Below are 22,928 nucleotides of genomic sequence, written 5' to 3'. Positions count from 1 at the left end.
GAGGGATGATCAAGTATAAAACAGAAGTATGTAGAACATGGAACTGCTGATTTCAGGTGGCTTGTCTCCATTTCTTTGTTGTAGTATGAACTTTAATTTTCAAAGTTTTGCCATTTTCTGTCCTCAGAGGTTGTAATCTGATCACACATGTCAGAAGGTCTATGCCGCTCCCAGATTTCCATGAGCAGAAAGAGAAAGGCAAGTCCTTGTTTGGGTTGAAAAGAGGACATGAAAGTGATGGCCACAAATAATAGCTGAAGATACTAACTCTTCCATTACTTGGGTTGTCTTTTCACTGGATGGACAAGATTTTCTAAACCAGAGAAAGAGCTCTGCAGGATACTTAGTAACTTCATCCTAAAAATGCTCTTCAACACTTACATATATAGTAACAAATACAGTTACATAACAAAGTACACATTTGTCTCTTCTCATGTAAGAATCTGCTGCCAAGTGGCAAAATACATCCATAGTTAGTAAAGAATAATTAGAGATATTAATATGTAAATGTTCATATAAATCAATGCTTATAAATGTAAATAACATTTTAGAGCAGGGGTTTTCAAACTTTTCAAGTGGCAGAACTTGTTAGTTAAAAAAGGCCCTCAGATAACCTGATTGAGAAGCAAAGCTCTGGTGATTGCAGACCTTGCCTAGGGAAACTTTGATTGATGGTAACTTAACAACTGAATTTATAACAGAGCAATGCTTGTTAACTGTGCTGTATATTTTCAATAGTCAGATAAGAACACAAATAGCATGGTAATGACAAAGCCAGACTGGCTCAGAAAAAAGATGGAGCTGGTCATAAAGAAAGTAACACCCTGTATGATATCAGACAGGAAAGGCAGAACATAGAACAAAGCAGAAAACCCAATTCTATTAATGTAATGCTTAAGCTTTCTCTTTTAAGTGATAAAAACAACTTGGTGTTAGGCAGACCTTACAATTAATCTGAGTGTTCCTACAAATTAAGAGGATTAATATTAACAGAGGAAGATGGAATTTACATAGAGCAATTCTTAACTTCCTGAGACAGTTGATGTAATGCCAGATTTATCCTGATGATTTGAGAGTCACTGAGTGGCTTCCACCTTATTATGATGACAGAATTATGATTGAATTTAATACTACCTTTCCTTAAATTCTGTTTCATATATCCTGATTTGTTAATTGTATTCTCATCCTCATCCCACATAAAGTTACTACTTAAATAATTTAAATCAAACCTGAAACTAGTAGTTCTTAACTCTTCTGGAGAGTTAACTCTTCTGGAAGGAGTAGGGGAAGGAAACATGGAAGTCTGAGGTTTCCTGTAGATCAGGGTTTCTCAGCCTTGGCCACTTTAAGCTGCATGGACTTCAACTCCCAGAATTCCCCAGCCAGCATGCTGGGAGTTGAAGTCCACACAGCTTAAAGCAGCCAAGGTTGCTGTAGATCATCCAAACTAACCTTTAAAACATGTTATTATGTTGCACGCATATAACATTTCTAAACATGTTTTTACTTTGCAAAAAGCAGAATATCATGCAGTATATACAAACTTTACATATGCATAGCCTATATGTTCACACAGGAATGATCTACGCATGAAAAAGGCCAAGAAAATCTGTTCCTACTTTTATGATCCTTGCCTCATGTCTGCAAACATTCAGCTGTACGTACTTCAAGAATGTCTGAATATGGTTACAGTTTCTCCTCAAGTCCCATATTCAAAAAGCGACTACCATAAGACCATAAGACCATCAAAATCAAAGCTGTATTCCATTCTGAAATAAAATTCCACATACTCTAATTTTCTTGAGAAATTCATTTCAAATGTTTCCAGTCACACTGTATCCCTGCAGTGCAATCCTCCATTTGAAAGTAAGTTACACTGAAGCAGATTGGATTGCAGTCAATATTTCCAGCAGCTGCAATCAGCTTCTACTCTGACACCAAATAGTACCTTTAATATCTCTTCATTTTCAGTTATTGCTTGCTTTCTGTGGCTATATACCCTAACTTAATATTTTCTAGCTCCAGACTAGATAGTATAATGAGCATCACGTGAGATTTGCCCTATTGTGAACAGGCATTCCCAAGGATGTGAGATAACTTCCAAGTCACCTGAACTATTTTATCAGGTTATTATTTATCAGGTCTGTTATTTATCAGACAAAGTCCTTGAGTAGAGTGTAAACTAAACACTGCAATCGAGACAGACCTTTTCTAACGCTAGTTTTCATGCCTCAATAAATTCCAGGCTGCAGATCAATCCTTCAGTAAATCTAATTGATAGCCAACAGGCTTCAGATCTTTCCACAGAAGACAAATTGCCTAAAGGAGATGATTAAGGTCACTTCTTAAGCCCTTAGTTGTTTCCCTAACATCCTACTGATACCATACTAGTCATATTCCATATTCCATTATTTGCATAACTAGATGAAAAATTAGGAATTTTCATTTTTTTAAAAAATGTTACTTTAAAGCCAGTCAAATATTTTAATCTCAACATTATATATTTTAAAACTGCACACCAACCAGTAACAAACCACTACTACCAGTACTGCAGTACTTGTTTGGAAGTAGAGGACAGCTCCAAAAAAACCAACAACAATCAGATAGCAAATTAAATGAAAGATTTCCTTCTGCCTCTGATCCCGAAGGCTGGTGAAAAAGGGCTGAAGTTGTTTGTTTCTAAATTGGACTGTATGCTTATTTCTAAAGCAGCAACAAAAAGGAAATAATCATCTTCATATTTCAAATCTGTGAAACTGTCTTTCGTCTAGCAGGGCTTTTTAAATACATTTATTTTTTAAAAATAAAATGAAATAAAAATACTCTGAGGCACTGGCCCAAAATAATGATTTAGTTTTCTCTTTTCTTCCCTTTTCTCACTGCATTCTAGATCAACTTAATTATTTTCTCCGTTTTAGTAAATGTCACAGTAACAAGAGTCTGTGTGAAACCCAATCCCTTGATGTTATAGTTTTACTGATCAGCTTAAATTAAAAGCATTGCTTTATCCAACTGTTTTGAATACTGAATCAAAACTCAGATTGGGTCCCCTTCATATGTAGGGCCCAGAACAACTATCACCCATTGTTCCCCTAAAAGACTGTATCATTTGCTGCCAAAAATTGAGCAAATAAGGCAGCAGCCAATGATTTGTATGGAAAGCACTTCACAATGTGCCTGTTCAATACCTGGACGGTTGACTGGCACTGGGCAACATCAATATTCCTACACTCCCTTAAAATAGAAATGCTTTATGTCAAGGCTTAGAAGATATCTTCCTTTATCAACATGCTTAAGAAGTATCCACAGAACAAAATCATAGCAACTTGCATCTTAAACAGCCTAGCTCAAGTAATATAGAAGCTTCCAAACCTTCCAGCTGAAGGAAGATAAACTATATATTACCATTCCAGTTTCTCACTAATACAGTTAACCATCCATTAGGTTGTGAATAATCCCTTTTAATGTGGCTCAGCCTTCCCCAAAATGGTGCCATCTAAACATATAAAACCAGCGTGCATAATCAGGCTAGCTGAGTGATGATGGGAATTCTAATCTAGGACATTTGGAGAGCACCAGGTTGGTAAAAGGTGATGTAGCCTATTGTTAATCTCTCCTATACACAATGAATAAGTGACATTCCAACCTGTACGTGGATGCTCTGGTGAACTGTTGGTCCAGGGTGCATCTTCAAACTGGACCCATGTGTTGAAGGATGAAGACAGATCAAGGCCTACAGCTGTTTTGCTTATTCTTTCTCCCAACTCAGCATGTGAAAGACTTGGCAATTCTCCATCTAGATTTTGGATGCCTTCAGAGGAAGTATCAGAGGAGGAAAGAAATCTCTCAAGTGGCTCCCTAGTGTGGCCTGCAATGAAAACCACACTGTAAAAAGGAGTAATATAGCATCACACTTACTTACTTACTTACTTATTTATTTATCAAATTTATATCACTGCCCAACTCCCGCACAAGGAGGGACTCTGGGCAGTTCACAACAAAACAATTTAAATCAATAAAAACATAAATAATACAAATATTAAATACAAATATTAAATACAATAAAATCCAAGAGATGGTGATATTATTTCAGCCTGTAACCAGATAATATCGGTCAAAGGTAAGACTAGGGAACCAGCCAACCCCAAAACTGACTACTCCCATCCCCACCCCATGCTTAATGGCAGAACCAGGTCTTCAATTTTTTCCTGAAGTCTACAAGGGAGGGGGCCTGTCAGGTTCGGTCAGCACGGGGCTTCAGGGAAGCTCGCAGCCAGCGAACTCCACCGGCGGTAGCTAGCAAGGAAAAGAGGAACTGAAAGTGCCGCTAATTAACGGGCCACCTGCGCCCAGCCAAACAGGAAAACCGCAGCGGAAGCTTTAACTATACACTGATAACGGCGCGAGCCAACAATGAACGGGGCCACAGGCAGCGAAACAAGATCGCCGCGCAGCACAGAACCCTCGGGCTTGCACGTAACGGGGGGGAACCAACCCAAGCTGGAGGGGACTGCCAATCAAGGACAATGGACCCTGACCGAACCTGCCATCATGGACAATCAAGAGGGATTATTGGGGGGCCGATAATCCGCAGCGGTAACGCGATCGCGGGGCGGGAAAAAGCGCGGGAAGGGGGGAATATAACGAGTGATGCAATTGTACCAAGCCAGTCCTGGCTTTGCTTGTGACTGCTACGTTATGCATGAGTAAACCTCTTTTGTGAACCACACATGTCACGGGAGTTTCTCTGTCAAACGGGGCAAACCTTACAGGGGCCAACCTCACTTCTGCTGGAAGAGTGTTCCAAAGGGCAGGGGCTGCTACAGAGAAGGCTTGCCTCCTGGACCCCGTCAGATGAAATTCTCTTGCAGACGGGGTCCATAGCATGCCCTCTCTGCATGACCGGGTGGGACAGGTTGATGTAACAGGGATGAGATGGCCCTTCAGGTACCCTGGACCCATGCCATGTAGGGCTTTAATGGTGATAACCAACACCTTGAATTGGACCCGGAAGCAGACTGGCACCCAGTGCAGCTCATGGAGCAAAGGTGTTATATGTGCTGATCTTGATGCACCTAAGATCACCCGCGCGGCTGCATTCTGGACCAGCTGAAGCTTCTGGATACTCTTCAAGGGTAGTCCCATGTAGAACGCATTAGTCTATATGGGAGATGACCAGGGCACGAGTGACCATTCAAAGGGCCTCTCGGTCCAGGAAAGGGCATAACTGGTGGACAACACAAAGTTGCGCAAAGGCCCTCTTGGCCATGACTGCCACCTACTCTTCGAGCAGGAGTCATGAGTCCAAGAGGACCCCCAAGTTACGCACTGGATCTGTCTGGGGCAGTGCAACCCCATCCAGAACCAAAGTTGGCAAATTCCTAGGGGCCGAGGGGCCAGTAACCCACAGCCACTCCGTCTTGCCAGGGTTCAGCTGAAGCCTGTTGTTCCCCATCCAGACCCCCACAGCCTCCAGGCACCTGGAAAGGGCAGCCACAGCATCACTTACTTCCCCTGGGATGGAGATGTATACTGATGATACCTCATCCCATGGAGACGGATGAACTCACCCAGCAGTTTCATGTAGATGCTAAAAAGGAGAGGAGTACTGAACCCTGCAGCACCCCATGGGGGGGGGGCATGGGCCCGATCTCTCCTTCCCTATCAACGCCAACTGGGACCAGCCCTGGAGGAAGGAGGGGAACCAACGCAAGACTACGCTGCCCACCCCAACTCCCTGAGTCGGTCCAGAAGGATACCATGGTCGATGGTATCGAAAGCCGCTGAGAGGTCAAGGAGAGCCAGGATGGATGCACCACCTCCATCCTGTTTCCGCCAGAGATCATCCATAAGTGCGACCAATGCTGTTTCTGTTCCATATGCGGGCCTGAAATCTGACTGAAAGGGGTCCAGATAATCTGTATCATCCAAAATCCTCTGGAGCTGCAGTGCCACCACCTTCTCAACCATCTTTCCCATAAAGGGGAGGTGGGAGACTGGACGGAAATTATCCAGAACAGTAGGGTCCAGCGATGGTTTCTTGAGGAGGGGATGCATCAGCACCTCCTTAAACGCCGGGAACATCCCTTCTCTCAAGGATGTATTAACCATCACCAGGACCCAACCACATGTCCCCTCCCTGGCTGCCCTCACCAGCCAGGAGGGACATGGATCTAAAGGGCATGTGGTGGCATTTACAGTCCAGAGGATCCTGTCCACTTCCTCAGGACCAACAGGATCAAACTGGTCCCAGATAACTTGGCAAAGACGTTTCCCGGGCATCTCTCCAGACCATGCCTCACGCTTGGCGTCCAACTTAGAACGGATCCAAGCGACTTTATCCTGCAGATGCTCAGAAAATTCCTCAGTGTGGCCCTGTAAATGGTTTTCTGAACCCCCTCTCCCCAACAGGGATCGGGTGATTCTAAACAGGGCCATTGGGTGGCATTCTGCAAATGCAATAAGAGCAGGGAAATACTGATGTTTCGCCGCTCTTACCACCACAATTGTTTGATTTATACAAAATAGACAACTTTATCATCTGTTAACTTCTGTTAATGGTATACAGTGACTTTAAAGCTGTTTGCTGAACAGAGAAACACAGTAGCCACACTGAGTACCTTCAAACTCCCTTCCACTTCTACCTTCAGACTCTCCTTATGTGGTTTGTTTGGACTGATTAGTAGGACATATGAACCCAATTTTTGTGACTTCTAAATCATGGTCTATGATTTTCTATTATAGCTGAATCCAGCCACCAAAGCTAATTCAACAGATCACTGTCAAAAGAGACCATGGATTAGTTTGATGTATGAAGCCAGTTATTATGTAGGTGAAATGGGCAAATACATATTAAAATAGCTGCATATGGAATGTAAAATGAAGATATTACAGAAAGAAAAGGAAAAAGGGGCATAGGACTACTGCTTGCCTCCTTTTTGCCAAAAAAACCCATCATCCCTCAGTTTTTTGTAACAAAAAGCTCTGCCCAGAGAATCATAAAACTATAGACATGGAAGGAATCCCATAAATGGTTTAGCTTGACCCACATTTCCACTTACACCAATACAATTCTTAGTTCTCTAAACCTAATTGTATCAAAGCATACTACTGTGTTCTCTTTCTCTTTTTAAACCATGATCTACTATGTCCTAGTTGCCTAACTGAAATCTTATCCTTAGGACTATTTTTATCCTGCTTCCTCCCAGAAGCCAAGGAAACTGGACATCATGCCCTCATTTTATCTTCATAGCCATCTTTTGAGATACACTGAGTGACTGATCCAAATTTACCCTATGAGCTTAATGGCTGATGGGATTCACTGTAATACTATATTTCAGCATTAGACAACATTTTTGACCCCAGGCTTCTTCTCTTCAAAACATTTTTTAATCACTTGAAATCTTACCAGTTTTCAATACTCTCCCTAGATTTTAGAATTTCCACTCCAAAATCCAACTATTTTTTATTCAAGGATAGTGGAATCTTCCAAGTTTTTTACAATTTTGAATTCTTTATTTTTAAATTACAGTGGACACTCCACAGCTGTACCCTATACCTGCTATATAACTATGATTACATTTTACACTGGACCACCTGGGTTCTGGTCAGCAGATCAGGATAATCACAAGAAACTTAGACACAAGGTTTTCCTTAGTCTTTTTCAGGAGAATTCTTCTTGTAACATGCAATTGAGAAAGGGATAAAAACCCACAGATGGGGGGAAGGGGATGGAGAATTGTGCATATGTAGAAGCTGTATTCACTGCAAGCCACAGGAGGTTTTTGTTTTCAACTAGAGCTGAATTCAAATGGTAATTCATTTCAATAAATAGCAATAATCTATGTCATCAGAGAGAAATTTACCTTGGGAGGTAACAGAAAGGTGCAGACCATCACTGAAGGAGACCCACTCAGTTTGTTGGGAAGGAATGATGTTGGCCAAAGATGTCATGCTTGTTGCAGTTTCCTACTCATCTTCACAAAATCAGAATCTAATACAACAATACAGAACAGACACTCCAGCTGACTGTCAATTGCTCTTTCTTTAATTTGAAACACACCTATAAGGAAGAAATTTTAGGAATATGCAATTTAGCTGTATAGCTTCATTATATATAAGAAAAATAGTCTGTGTTTTTCTCTACCACTCTAAATGACATTAATAATATATCAGAATATAATATTTATTTAGCAAAGCAGAGCTAGACAATAAGACACTGACAATACCTGCATCTACTTCACTGTCATTACCTTAATTACTGTGTATCAATACACTGTCTATCATTCTTTCCATCAGTTTCCATAGGTTTTGCTACTATGTGTGTAGCATCATTTCCCTCTCATTTTCAATGCTTTCTGTATTACACAAGAATGATTAATGATAACTAACATTATCAAAGTCAAAGTTGCTCTGCATCTTCTGCCTTGTATATTTGTAATGTAAATAGATTTACTGGTGCAGCCACAGACATAAAAATGTACTGATATTTGCTCTTCCTGCTTACAACTCTGCAAAAACAAATGTAATCACTACAATTAGTGGCATGTTTAGAATTTTGTTGGACAATCTTAACTTCCAACTATTTCTTTATCAGTAACTATAAAAAATCCAATAAAGTCAAGCCAACAAAGAACATTCTTATGGGACAATGAACCACTGGAGCATAATATGACCCTAATGCTGAAAAGAGGGTATAGGTTTTCTGCTGCAAGTTCTTTCACAACACAGTTCAAACATAGAACACATCAATTCCCATAGCAGGCTGTAGATTAGTAGAGTTATTCCAAGCCTGTGATTTATGGCACACTGGTGCTTTGTGAAAGATTACAAATGGTCTGTAGAGTGGATGCCAAAATAAAAACAATGTGATTCTGGTGTTCTCACTCAAAATCTCATGACATTTTAGTCAAGAACCCAGAAATCTTATGGGATTGGAAATCCCCTGGGATTTTGGTCATTTATTATTTAAAAAAACTGAACGTTGAGGTTCTACAAATGCCATCTGGGAGGGCTCACACATGCCATGGAGCCTGCAAATACCATGTTGCTAAGTCTTGGTTTAAGTCTTAGTCCACAAAAGCTTTTGATGATAACACAGCACTCTGCATGAAGGAAATTGCAACAGGTCCAGAATGCAGTTGCATGAGCAGTTGTAGGTATGCCTCAGAACTCTCATGAAACACCTCTGCTGTGCAAGCTAAACTGGCTACTGGTGACTGGATATAATTCAAGGTATGCTGGTGATCTATAAAGCTCTTCATAACATAGGGCCTGATTACCCGTGAGACCACCTTTCTCCCATCGTTTCTGCCCACTCTGTAAAATCCAGCACAGGGGTATGTTCTGGGTCCCATCCTTGAAACAATGTCATCTAATGGGTTCCCGGAAGCAGGCCTCCTCTGTTGTGGCACCTGTCCTCTGGAATGGTACCCCCCGAAAGGTTTGTGTTGCCTTGGCCTGGCCATAATTTAAGCAAGCCTCAAAGATCTGCCTCTTTCCCCAAGCCCTGGGATGTTTTGTGAGATATTTTGCATAATCGGGTCTTGTTCTTTTTGGTTTCCATTATTTTTATTCTGGTTTGGCCATTTTATCAGCTTTTTTTTTTTAAATGGCTGTTTTTATTGTAAGCCACTCAGATTTGGTCAGCTTCATAAGTTTGATGAAATAAATAATTCTAATGCTCTGCTTAGGCTCAGAGAAGTTGAATCCCATCAGCCACAGAATTTTTTTTTAAAAAAAGATATATTTATTTTAAAATATTGTGGGTCTATCATCCCTAGTGTTCTAAGTAGCTCACAACAAATTTGAAGTTATATAGGTACACCATTAAGCAGAGAATGAACACAGAAAAAATGCAAGGCAGTAACCAATAATAATCTAAACCATTTTAAAGGCAAGAAGTAAAAGAAGTAAAATTATCTTCTAATGGAATTAGTGCAGAAATAAGACTGCTTCTCCCTAGTCTTGTCCAAAAAGAGCTTAGAGCTGATCTTATCACAACGTAGCTGCTTCAGGCTCCAGATTATGGATGTTATAAAACGGCAGCAAATAATTATTTATTGTTATAGTTTACTGCCAGGAACAGGGAGAGGCTCTGGTGAAGCACAGATGCTAACATAATTTGATTGACCTAAGGTATTATGCTCTGCTTCAGGCAGCAAAATAGCTTGGACTAGCGTTGAAGTAAGTCTGAGGAATTGAAAATGGCTTCTAAACAAGGTCAAATATCAGTTATTATTCCTCTAGCTTGGAAGAAGAATTATGCCAGACAGGTGAGTTGCCTTCAAATGCCTATATACTCTTCTCCAGATATAAAAATGCAGTGATATGTAACTATATATTCAAATGTCATTTTTATATATGTATGTACGTATGTTATTAATTGCTTTACCTTTCTTTGGGAGTTCAAAGTAGCATTTAAGGGGATTTTCCCCTCATTTTATCTCCACAAAAGTAATCCCATAAAGTAGGATGGAGAGAGTGGGAGGGAGAGATTGGCCCAAAGTCACCCAAAGACTCCATAGTGAAGTTGGAATCTGGATTTCCTTAACGACTAGGATAGCAGTGCCTTCTGGAGGTTGACTGAGAAGTTCAAGAGGGCAGTAAAAGTGAAGGAGGTAGGAGAACATTGAGAAACAAGTGATATGTTTGGTGTTAAGGTTATGCAAGTACTCTTTGTCAGAGTTTGTAGTCTCTTTGTCCACAACTATAATTAGCAATGCATTCAGTTAATAAATCAGAACTATAAAGAATTTAAGATTGTAGAGATTACAAAATATCAATGAAATAATATTTGTAAGAATTGTCAGTGTAATCCATGATATAAGACACTTTGGCGCCCAATGTATTTATTGTGAGAGCCAGTTTGGCGTAGTGGTTAAGGCACTGGGCTAGGAACCGTGAGACCCGTCTTAGGCACAAAGCCAGCTGGGTAGCCTTGGGCCAATATAAAAATGCACAAAGAGCCATGATTTATCCTCTCGAGGGTTCCATCAGAATTCACACACAATTTTAACATTTTTCAAACAGGGTGGAGAAGAACATTGGAATGAGATGCTGCAAAAAAAAAAAAAAAAAGTTGGGAATGACTGTGCTATGACTGTGCTAGAAACAGTTCATTTATCATTATGCAGCTTCTTTGTTCTTGTCAAAGAAATTGACAAATTTCCTTTGCAATTATGAAGTCTAAATAAATCTTTATTGCTCTCTTTTCTCAGCAAAGTTATACAACTACTGTAAGCATAAAAAAAGTCTGCAACATTTTTAGGCAAGCAGAAGCCATACTGTAAACAAGCAGTGTGGTGGCGACATTCCCATTTAAGAAAATTAAGATTATACTGTAGATGGCATGTGTTCTTTCTGGTTTTGTCCCTGAGATGGGGATCGCTGCATAGTTCTTAGTAGCATAGGAACCTCTTCCTACCATTAAAGAAAAAAACTCGTAACAAACCAATTTAGAACATTATGAACAGGGACTTGGACATTTTGAATTTAAGCCACTACACTGAAAACAGTTTCTTTATCTTTATACAGCTTCCCTGTTCTTGGCAGGGAAGTGAGCTGACAAGTTTCCTTCACAACTGTGACATTTGAGTAAATCACTCTTATTCCTCCTTTTTTCCCATTAAAGCTATACAATACTTAAAATTTAAGTGTGAAAAAGGGTCTCAGTCCCAAGCAATAGCTCTATTTTAAACAAACGAACCAGTTATGCAGATCTCTATCCAAGACATTTAAGGTCACAGGCAATGTTATGTTCTTTTTGGTTTTGCCCTTGAGACAGGGAGGGATCTATGGACTTCAGTATTTTGCTGTTTTTTCCCCCACCTGACTGGTTCAAACTGTTCTTTTGGCTTACTGTATACTTAAATTTCTGGCTAAGTATAATTTGAATAATTTTCAGATACAGCATTGACTTTTTCCAAGCAGCTTCAATGAAAATATCCTGAAAGAAAGGTGAAGGCAGGACACAAAGAAGAAAAATATTTTATCTAGAGGTTCACAGAAGAAGCCAATGAGAGAATTTCCTTCCTTTTTTCTTTTTTAAGTATCCAGAAAAAAACCTCAAAAAGATGACAAGAAAATGAGCACTGCTGGTATAACATTGCTTTCCTTCATGTTTATGTTCCTCCGCCTACTGGCAATGGTACATCGCTCTTTCACAAAGAAAGAAAAACTGATAGTTAGTTTAAATAAATCTGTTGTACAATTTAGCAAGTTCATTTGTTATTTCTGAACACATTCTTCATTGCTTTCAGGCTCAGAGAGAACCACAAGCATGACTGGGTAAAAGCAGAATCTGAATCGCACTATTTACGTTTTGTTACAATGCCTAAATAAGACTAATTCATTTATACAATGGAAAATTTATAATGCAGGAGCAAGATTCTTTTAATCCTAGCTCACAAATCTGGTAGCAGATGATTTGCCTTTAAAATACTTGTCTTTGAATGATAACCCTTCAGATTAATCTTCCTCCCAGGACCCATCTGAGCCCAGGACTCACAAATATCTAAACAAGAATACTGTAATACTAATGTTTTCCTTTATCTCTCACAGGACATTCTGTTATCTGAGCTGAAATTGTTCTCTCCCTCTTCCTTTTCAAAAGATCTCAATATGTAATATCCTCATGTACCCCTGGGACCTCTCTGGAAATGCTGTTTTAATTTCCCACAATGCTTCAGAAAAGCTTTCCCCAAGCATGGCACCACTCCAGAAGTGCAGTTTTTACCTCTCAGAATTCTGTTATGTCCACTGTTGGCTGAGGAATTCTGAATAGAAGGTCAAACATATACCTGCAGAAAATACCAAGTTGGGGAAGCCACAAAACAATGCTTCATTTAGAATATTGTGGGAACTTAAGTCATTAACCCACTTTCCTCTGTTATGCAACCCAGACTGCATTTGTTAACTCCCTAGAAATACTGTGGTTTTATTTCACTTTGTATCTATGTGTTGCTAAGAGTCAACACCAACTTAATGGCAATAATCAATCAATCAAATCTATCTTTGCCCAGTAGGATATCATTTTGTCACATTTAAAATGCTATTATTTTTCAGTTTACTTTCCTTCAGATTTCCCTGCTTGGGTCACTTCATTTTTGTAAAAAAACAGGTTTCTACTTAAAACATTCCCTTCTATCTTGGTTCTACTTAGAGTTTTGGTTCTATCTACTACAAAGCCCTGGGGCAGATGACCATTAATTGCCTTGTACCTCAGCAATTCCTATGAGTATCAGCTGCCACTAAATAGAGACGAGTTTCTTTTGGGGATGGTACAGAATGTTATTGACATTCCAATGGTAATCTGTCACTGAATTGCAAAGTTCTGCCAGGATACACCTGGGTTGTAGAGGGAAAGCCAAGCAAAATATGTGAAGTGGATCTCCCCATAGAATGAAAATGAGTATGTGTTTGTGTGTATATATATGTATGTGTGTCTATATATGTATATGTGTGTATGTATATATGTGTGTGTGTATGTGTGTTTATCTATATCTATCTCCTTGCAATTCCACTAGATTCATGGACAACCAAGATGAAATAGCTAAGTTCATAAGATCTTGACCACAGAGGCTATTCTTTAGAGTCCTTGGTGCTCTCTGAGCTTGGTTGTTTGCTTGCAGATGTTTCATTACCCAACTAGGTAACATCATCAGTGCAAGTGTGGGGTTTTCTCCCTGTTTATATACAGTACCTTGCCCTGCCAGTGTTGGTGGGGGTGTGGTTTTCTCCTTGGTTAAGGTGTTGTTTTCTGCTTGATTGTTTGCCTGGTGTTAATCCTTGCTTGTCTGGGTGTTGGCTGCTGGAGAATTTGTGTTCTGGTCTTTTGGTTTTGCTGGCCCTTTGGTTTCCTTCTTAGCTTTTTTTATTGTCTCTTTTAAATGATCTGTAAATATTGTTTATTTCTACATGTCTATGGTTGAGTCTGTCCATGTTTTGTGAGATTAAGGATTTTCATTGTGTCTTCTGACTGCTAGTTATTGAAGTTCATGGCTATTCTACCCTGCAGACTGAGAGTGTGTCTCTACTCTTGAAAGATTCAAGCAAGTATTACAGCAAACCAAAGAGGAACAGCATCAAAATATGTTACTTCAAACAAAATATGTTACTTCATGTAAGCACACTGTTAAAACATTATTGCATGAACTCTTTAAAATAATGTTTATGTGAAGAATTAACTTGATATACAACTCATGACCTCCTATGGTGCATTATTTGTATGTGCAAACAATTTTCCAATTATATATCTGCACTCCAAAGCCAGGATGATTTCTGTAGTTGTCTGTCGCCTTGTATGTACAGTCAGTCCAATGAGACTCATATGAGGTTGCCTCTCCATGTCATTAATTTGTATGCACTGCAAAAGCTCTATAGAGTCACATAGGACAATTGTGCTGGTTAAACCTGTGCTTTAACCTGGCCCGATGAAATTCCTGGTATGTAACCTAGCAGAGGTCTGGTTCACATACTCTAAAGCATAATGCAGTCTATGTGGGCTATAAGTCATAGTTTATGATTTAGCACATTGTACAAGCCCAGCCAACGGTGATTTATTTAATAATCCATGTTTTATGTAATCATACATTAGATAGCAGAACTGTTCCTTTTGCCTCTTCCCTTACATTTATGTCACCTATAATGAGAATCTTTGAGTGTTGTTTTCTTAGTAGATCAAACTTTTTTCTCTTTGAGGGAAATTCTGTCTTTTATTGTTGATTGCCCTGCTCAGTGTAATAATATGCCAATCTGTGATATAAACTAGTTTTCTACTTTCACCATACCATGGTATAGTATCAGATACCAAACAGTACTAACTGCAAACAAAGAATTCAGAAAGACACCTTTAAGGTCTTCCCCTGGCATTAGTTACTCATAGCAGTTAGGAACCAATAGGGACAAGAAATGTCTTGAATTCAAAATGCATAGATAAATGACATTCGATTCTTAGAGAGGTACGTCCTTCCAGGCTTATTTCTTCTGTTTTATTTATGTATTTATTTTAAGAATTCAACTTACACACTGCCTGACTCCAATTGATTCTGGGCAGCTCACAGCATATCAACATCATTCCCTGTGTGGGAATCAAAATCCTTGGTGTTCTCAGCTTACCAATTTCTTTCATTTAATTTCAATTCAGGCAAAATTATTTTCTTCACAATGCCTGTTTGTGAGTGGAAAACAATAACTTTTAGTCATAAACAAAATATACTCATTTTTTCTCAGATTCAAATCCCTTCTTCAGTTGCTTATAGAGGGACATAAATAAAGGGACATCATTTATAAACTTCTATAAATGATATTATAAAATATGCATGTGTAAAACTGCCATGAATTCTGCTTTTATTGAAGAGATTACACTGTCTTTTGGAGGGCAGGAAAGCCTTTGAATCAGACAATTTGTGAAGAGAAAAAGAGCTCACAGTTATATAATCAATTAATTTCGATCTATTCTTGCTCTAAAATTCTTCAGTTATTAGTAGAATGGAAACTAAGTAAATGGAATGGTTTTTCCTTTCAGCAGTCCAAAGATCTCTGGTTGTAGAAGTTAATATGTATAAAAGTATCTTCCTAGCACTTAGCAGGATGATTCAAGTGAACAAGCCAAGCCAGGAAGGCAATAGTATTTCCTACTGTAGTCAATATGCCACTAGACCGAGAGCTGCATTTTTTCTAGCAACAAAATTCTGCAAATAGACTGCAAAAAGATATACATGATTATTGTACACTGACAACAGTGCAGTTATTGCACTAACCAGGTCCTTCAATGTACCTGTTTTTTGCTGCAGGTGTTCACCTCTTAAAGTTGTTTTATAAGCATATACAGATAGTTCTTAGTTAACGATAGCTCATTCAGTGACCATTCGAAGTTACAACAGCACTGAATGAGTGGTGGTTATGACCAGTCCTCAAAGTTCTGGCTGTCCCAGCATCCTCATGGTCACGTGATTGCGATCTGGGTGCTTGGCCACAAGCTTGCACTTACGATGGTTGCAGTGTTCCGGGGTCACATGTTTGCGATTTGCCAGCAGGGAAGGTTGCAAGTTGCTCAGGTAAGTCTTTCCCACCCACACACCCTCCCTGAACCTCACTGTGCTGGCACTGTGCTTTCCCGGCCACTCATGCACCCACCCCGCCATTTGCGCACACTCCCTCACCCGGAAGCAGCCACCCCAAGCCCTGCCATACTTGTGCCGTGCCTCCCCTGCCACTCGCACGCCCTCTCCCACCGGGTAGCAGCCATCCAAAGCCCCACTGCATTTGTGCCATGTCTCCTGGCCACCCACGCACCCCTCACTCCCTCTCCTGCCCAGCAGCAGCTTGCCTGCTGGCCTGCTTGTGAACCGCCTGGGTCTTGCAACTTCCTGCCGGCCTCCCCACTGACTCTGGTTGTTGGAAGCTGGTAGGGAGTTCCAAGGAGGTGCTTGCTTATTGACCTATGACCCTCTCTTAACGACAGCAATGGGGACTCCAGGGATTGCCATTGCTAAGTGATGTGGTCACATGATTCACACTTTATGACCACATCATTTAGCGATGGAAATTTTGGTCCCAACTGCCATCGTAACTTGAGGACTACCTGTACGTATGGAAATTTCCAAAACTCATTAGCCCCAGAATTGAGCCATTTGAGGTGAATTGGAAGAATGTTACGTTGAGGATCTGTGAGTTGTTGCTTAGCAACAGGAAGGGGTAGGCCACGCTGACTCCCTCTTAGTGGGAAATAGGAGCTATAAGAGGCCTGGTGAAGCCATCAACAGGAAAGTAAGGTCATTTCCTCAATGCTTCTCTTTCGTCTTTGCTGAGGAACTGCTACTTGACCCAAGCTGAAATACTTTTCCATGAGGAAGGACATCCTATGTCAACTACTTAAACTGATCCTCTGAAGGAGCAGGCAGGATTTCAGAATGTAACATTTCTCTTCTGCCTCTTGCTAAAATCACCATTATTGGAATAAGCTGCTAATGCCCAAGCCGACTATGGAAACAAGTCTGGCATAATCTGAATGGAACATTTTACACTTGAAAACTGCAGAACAAAACGTGGACTTTCCAAGTTTGCAAGGTATGACTTTAGGATTCAGCAACCCAAAGGGATACATTTCCCCCTCATTTCTGGGAAGTATTTGGAAACTGGACAAGTATCACTAAAACTAGGAACAGCTCAAAGTATAATCCTTTCTATGGAAAGAAACTGACTCAATATAAAGAAGTTGACAGAATGGGCAATTAATCTTTAAAGCCAGTGACAGAGCATCTTCCGCTGTACCTACAGTGAGGTTAGGAAGCACCCACAACAGGGCTGTGCGGATACAATGCTTCAGATATGATTTCAAAGAAGGGCTGTCACACAACTCACGCAACAGCTTCAGAGGGCATACAGCATGCTCCAAAGCACTTTTTACAAATTATTTCCAAAGGACTACAGAAACCTAATACACAATTCTGTTCTCTAACATCTTATGGCTGTGCTCTCCCTCTCAAGGGTTGTACCTGAGGCTGCCGTCTCCTACTATATTATGCAGCGACTGATTTGACTTAAATATTGTAGTAAGAATTGATTGCCATTGAGCTATCTGGTACTAACAGAAGCTCAGGGTTGAACTGTGGAGTCCTTGGTGCTCTCTGAGCTTGGTTGTTTGATTGACTGATGTTACCTAGTTGGGTAATGAAACGTCTGCAATCAAGCAACCAAGCTCAGAGAGCACCAATGACTCCATAGTCTGTGTGGTTGGCTACTAACTTAATGATCTGAAAAGAGGATTAGATAAACCCATGAAGAACAATAGCAAATGACCATGCTCATTATATGGAATCTATATTTCTGGAGGCAGTATACAGCTGAAGGTCACTTTCTTGGGGACAGCAGCATAGACACTGGTGGGGTGGGGAATATGACAAAATGTGCATCATGATGCCACAATGAAAACCCCACTATTTATATACTTGTGTTCAATGCTGAGACATAAGTACAGAGGGGTGGAGTTTGCTTCATGATGACATGATGCAGATTTTGTCATTTTCTTCATCATGGTGGTCAGAGAAGGATGTTTTGAGGCAGCAGCAAAGGTATTCTGATTCAGCAGGCTTTTTAAAAAATGCCTATATGTTTAAATAAAAATATAGACAAATAAAGCTGGGGAATGCAGGTTTCAGAACTTTCTCAATACTCACTCACCCAGGCAAAGGGGGACCAAGTTGTGGCAGACAGATAAACTTGCACTCACCCTTTGCATATCTATATAGCCCTGTTTTCTAGGACATTTTTGTAAATGATCTGGGACATCTTTACAGAAGCCATTGGGCTTCTCATCAAACCATTGAAATGTTTGATTTTTAAAACATATTTCAACATACAGATATTTGATCTTCATTTTAACAATATTGATACATAAAGGAGATATAACAAATATCATGCACCATTTACTTTTGCAACCCATTGTGTAATTTAAATAAACATAAATGCAAATTTCGCATATGGAAAAAGTAAGTACACCTCTACATTTATCACTAATTCAAATATCTAAAACTAGAATCAGGTGCACTGGATCAGGTGCAAGTGTTTAAAACATTAGAAAGGATCTGGGAGGAACGTGTCTTATTTAAACCTCAGTCATTTAGTTTGATTTGCTCTTCATTGTTGAAGTGTGTGTATCATCATGCCTAGGGTGAAAGAGCTCTCTAAGACCTTCAGAAAGAAGATTGTCGATGCCTATGAGTCTGGGAAGGGATTTAAAAAGATCGCCAAACAATTGGACATCAATCATTCCATTGCCCACAAGATCAGCTACAAGTAGAGAAGATTTCAAATAACTGCCAATCTGCCTAGGCCAAGCTGTCCCAGCAAGTTCAGCCTGAGAGCAAAATGCAAGATGCTGAAAGAAGTCTCTAAGAACACGAGAATTTCATCATGTGACCTACAGGTAGTTCTTGCCACTACTGATGTCAAAGTGCATGAGTCTTCCATTAGAAAGAAGCTGCATAAATTAGATCTATGTGGGAGGTGTGCCAAGGGAAACCTTTGCTGTCCAGAAAGAACATTACGGCAAGACTAAAGTTTGCTCATGAACACCTGGGCAAAGACCAGAACATCGGGAACAATGTGCTCTGGACAAACAAGACAAAGATAATTATTTGGTCACAGTACCAGAAGACATGTTTGGTTAAAACCAGACAACATTTCACCAGAAGAACTTGATACCAACTGTAAAGCATGGTGGTGGAAATGTTATGGTTTGGGGTTGCTTTGCTGCATCAGGGTCTGGGTAGCTCACTATCACAGAACCTACTATGAATTCTTCATTGTTCTAGAAGGTGCTTGAGGATAATGTGAGACCATCTGTCAGAAATTGACACTCAACCAAAAGTGGACCTTACAATATAAGAACAACCCTAAACATTAGAGGAAATCCACCAAGGAATGGCTGGGAGGGAGGGAGGGTGGGTGGGTGGGTGGGTGGGTAGGTTCTGGAATGGCCAGGTCAAAGCCCAGATTTAAATATCACTGAGATGTTGTGGGATCATTTGAAATGGGCTGTGCATGCAAGAAACCCCTCAAATGTTGCACAGCTGAAAAAAACTGCATGAAGGAATAGGAAAAAACTCCTCCCAGTCAATGTCAGAGAAGGTAGACAGTTATAAGAAATGCTTACTTGAGGCTGTTTCTGCCAAAGAGGGCAATACCAGGTATTAGAGCCAAAGGTGTACTTACTTTCCCCATAGAAAGAAATGGCATATCTGTTAATTTTTTGTTGAATAAATGAATGCAAAGTCAATTTTCAAAGTTTTTTTTCCAGATATATCACTTTTATCTTTATCTACTGTTTGAAGGAAGATAAAATATTGACATGTCCACATGTTTAAAAAAATAATAAACTTTACATGGGATGTACTTACTTTTTCACATGACTGTATAGTAAACCTAAAGAGAATGCTTTGTATACTGCTACGAGCTCTGTTACTGACAGTGAGATTCAGCCTTGACTTCTAATTTGGCTCCTTCTTGTTGAAGGAAAGAACTTGAGAACAATCTAATCTCCTCTATCTTTTCTCTCAAGCTTCACTCACCTATCTTTCCACCGGGTTTTCTGACGGTCAATTCACTGGCTCCTGCATTCCTTCCGGCTATCTTATGTTGGGGTTCCTTACGCCTTTGCTTATCCAGATCCTCAGATGTCAGCCTCTCGCAAAGAAAAGGATCAGGCAACCTGAGGCTACATGCAGTCACCAACTTCTGTTTTGCAGTCACTGGAATCCCCTTTCGTTTTAGTATTAATTTTCAGTGGTACAATTGCACAAATTTATTAGAACAGTTTCCCACTGCATTTACATGAAAAGGGCAACAAAACTGTCGTACATGGACTAAAATATACTTAATACACTTTAAAAAAAGCAAACCCCTACAAATATAACCCATCCCCAAGAGGCAGGAAAGAAACAAAATCCTATATATGTAACATACTCCACTGGCTTTCTATAATTGCTCCACCCATAGTAGCCATTAGTCCCCCACCTCCAAAATCAATCCAGCCCCTAGCCTCTAAAATACTGATCACCACTGACATAAAACTACAATATCTAGGATTGGTGTGAAATATTAATTCCAACCAAACCCAACAACTTTACTCCTCAGGAAATAATTTGCAAACATGAATTGGCAACACTGAGTTTTCAGAGTCCCCTTGATCATTCCATGCCATAACATAAGCTGAGGCATTCAGTATCAAAAGCCTCACTCCCACAAGAACAATACAATATTGATGCTTCAAAGTTTTTTTCTTTCCCCTGTCACAAAGGCAGAATTCTTCAAATGATAGAAGATGACAGATATCTGACCCCTTTTCTTTCAGAATAGGCTTCTTCTGTTACTTCTCCAAGATCTGGTTTCTATTCCTCTTTAGAAAGGGATATATGTGCACACATATAATATAGATTTAAGGTGAGCAGTGCTCCAAGACCTTTTGACACCTGAGGCACACAGAACCCCTCGTCCTTCCCACTAAGGTTAGGCTCCCTTCCCCCATTAACAACAACTGAGGGCCCTCAGTTAGATGGTATGAAAGCATAACATGTTGCTAATTACTTAATGCCTCAGTGTTATATTTTTACTACCAGGGAGAAGGAGGATCACAGATGGATTTTCTGCCCCAATGGGAAAATGTCAAGACTGCTTTTAGAATCTATGCATCTTGATTCAGGATAGAGGGTCAGGAGACTCATATTTCTTTGCTTCAGGCACAGAAATCTAAAATATTTTCCCCCTTTGTGCTAAATAACACCCCTACATTAATCTAGGAAACAACAGTTTAACCATTCCCACATATACTGCGTTTTATTTTTACCACTGCTTTTTTGTCTAATACTGTAAGTGTATTACTAAACCTCATAAAACAAGCCAAGACAAGTTATAAATTGCCTTTTCAATTTTCTAACCTTGAGAATGCCACCTACAATATTAATATACAAGCAGATTTAGCTTGGTACATTAAGTATAGGAGTAATTGATGCATTCAAAGACAGGAGGGTGGCAAGTAAGACATACTGTGAATTTGCATTTGTCAAAACCTTCACCCCCACCCACTCCCCTGGGTTATGAGTGCATACCTTTAGAAGATGCTTTCATTTGTAAAATCATCCTCTGTCATAACATTTTACAAGGAGGAAATCCAGGTAATATCCCCTTTGGTTGTAACTCTCCCATTCCTGTCTTTTGCCTCCCTGAAAACGTCTATTAAGGTTGCAAGAGCTGCAGAGTGGGTTTTGATTGGCAGAGTGGCGAGCCATCCCTCTGGCAGCCCCTTGACAGGTTGCTAGGGCATATGATGGAAACAATGATTTCCCCTTTAAGCAGGTGCTTGAACTGCCCAGGTAAAGATCTTAGGAAGGAATGCCTGAACATAGTAGGATGCAAAGCAACAGGGTGCAGTTAGGGCTGAAACACTGTGCTCGTTTACCTAACATTTACCGAGCAAATGAGCTATCAGGAGTCTCGTAGTCGATTGCACCGTAAAGTAGGAACATTTGGATCACCAGACTATGAGCAATCCCTCAAGCCACCAGTTAACCACAACTCATCCAAGCTACATACAAAAGTGCTAATCGCGCACTGTGTGGGGGAGGGTTAAGCACCACTCTTTGACTTCCCGATGCCTCCTGCCGAAAATATATTTTAACAGAGTTTTGAAAGAAAGGAGACAAGCTACACTCTAACCTCGATAACCCGTCTTTCATCTGCACGCAGCCTAAGCTAAGGCAAGCCAAGCCAAGCTACTGAAAGGGAAGGAGCGAAGCAGTTAATATCTGGTCTTTGTTTAGTCCGCCGCCGAGCAATGCACGCTTCCAAGCACGCTCCTTTCCTTTGATCAGTTTCAGGGATTCAGCAGAGGGAACATGGCCGTAGACGTATTTCTGCACAAAGGTGAGGCTCTCTTACTGACCCTATCAGGGCTGCTGAGCAGAGGTGAAGGAGGAGCCAGACGGACTCTGGCTACGACTGGCCGGTTATCCTCCACCTGCTCGTTCGGTTCGCAGAAGGGTAGAGAGGTAAAAGACAGGCTGGAGCAGACAGATTACCTGAGAAGCTCCATGGAGTTTGGCTCCCCCGCTCGCTCCAGGCACAAAAGAGGAGAAATTGGACGGTGCCGAGGAAAATAACATTCAATCCCAAGCAGCGGCAGGAAAGCTAAGCAACAGCCGGCGGCCCCCTTAAAGTGGAAGAGCTACTCGGCTTCTCCCCTCCTTCTTTTTAGAAAAGAGCCAGTGCCTCTCTATTGGGCCATCTCCTGAGCCGGCCGGAGCAGAGCAAAAGCGAGCTGGGATTGGCTGAAGAGGATTGTGGGCGCGGCAAATTACGTTGTGAGGCCGAGTGTTCCCTCCCTCGAGGTATTGGAGAGCGGAGCGTTGATGTCCCGGTTTTAATCCGCC

The 22,928-nt window shown here is 40.5% G+C and overlaps 1 protein-coding gene across 2 annotated transcripts in view; it reads right to left on the bottom strand.

The window, feature by feature from the left end:
- STON2 (stonin 2) overlaps window positions 1-22,712 on the bottom strand; it is an 85,562-nt gene extending 62,850 nt beyond the window's left edge. The window contains exons 1-3 of one of the 2 annotated variants that reach the window (XM_007434312.4): window positions 22,578-22,712; window positions 7,866-8,062; window positions 3,647-3,868 (exon numbers count right to left, since the gene is read on the bottom strand). In XM_007434312.4, the coding sequence (XP_007434374.1) occupies window positions 3,647-3,868; window positions 7,866-7,953 (310 nt within the window). In that variant the 5' untranslated portion in view covers window positions 7,954-8,062; window positions 22,578-22,712. The remainder of the gene's footprint in view (window positions 1-3,646; window positions 3,869-7,865; window positions 8,063-22,577) is intronic. The other variant, XM_025170568.2, reaches the window with a different exon arrangement.
- Between the last annotated feature and the right edge of the window lie 216 nt (window positions 22,713-22,928).

The sequence above is a fragment of the Python bivittatus genome, unplaced genomic scaffold (assembly GCF_059951505.1).
Source record: "Python bivittatus isolate LINGU-HERP-01145 unplaced genomic scaffold, Pbiv_v1 ctg000480_np1212, whole genome shotgun sequence".
In the NCBI taxonomy this organism is placed as follows: domain Eukaryota; kingdom Metazoa; phylum Chordata; class Lepidosauria; order Squamata; family Pythonidae; genus Python; species Python bivittatus.
This window is presented reverse-complemented; position numbering and strand designations above follow the sequence as displayed.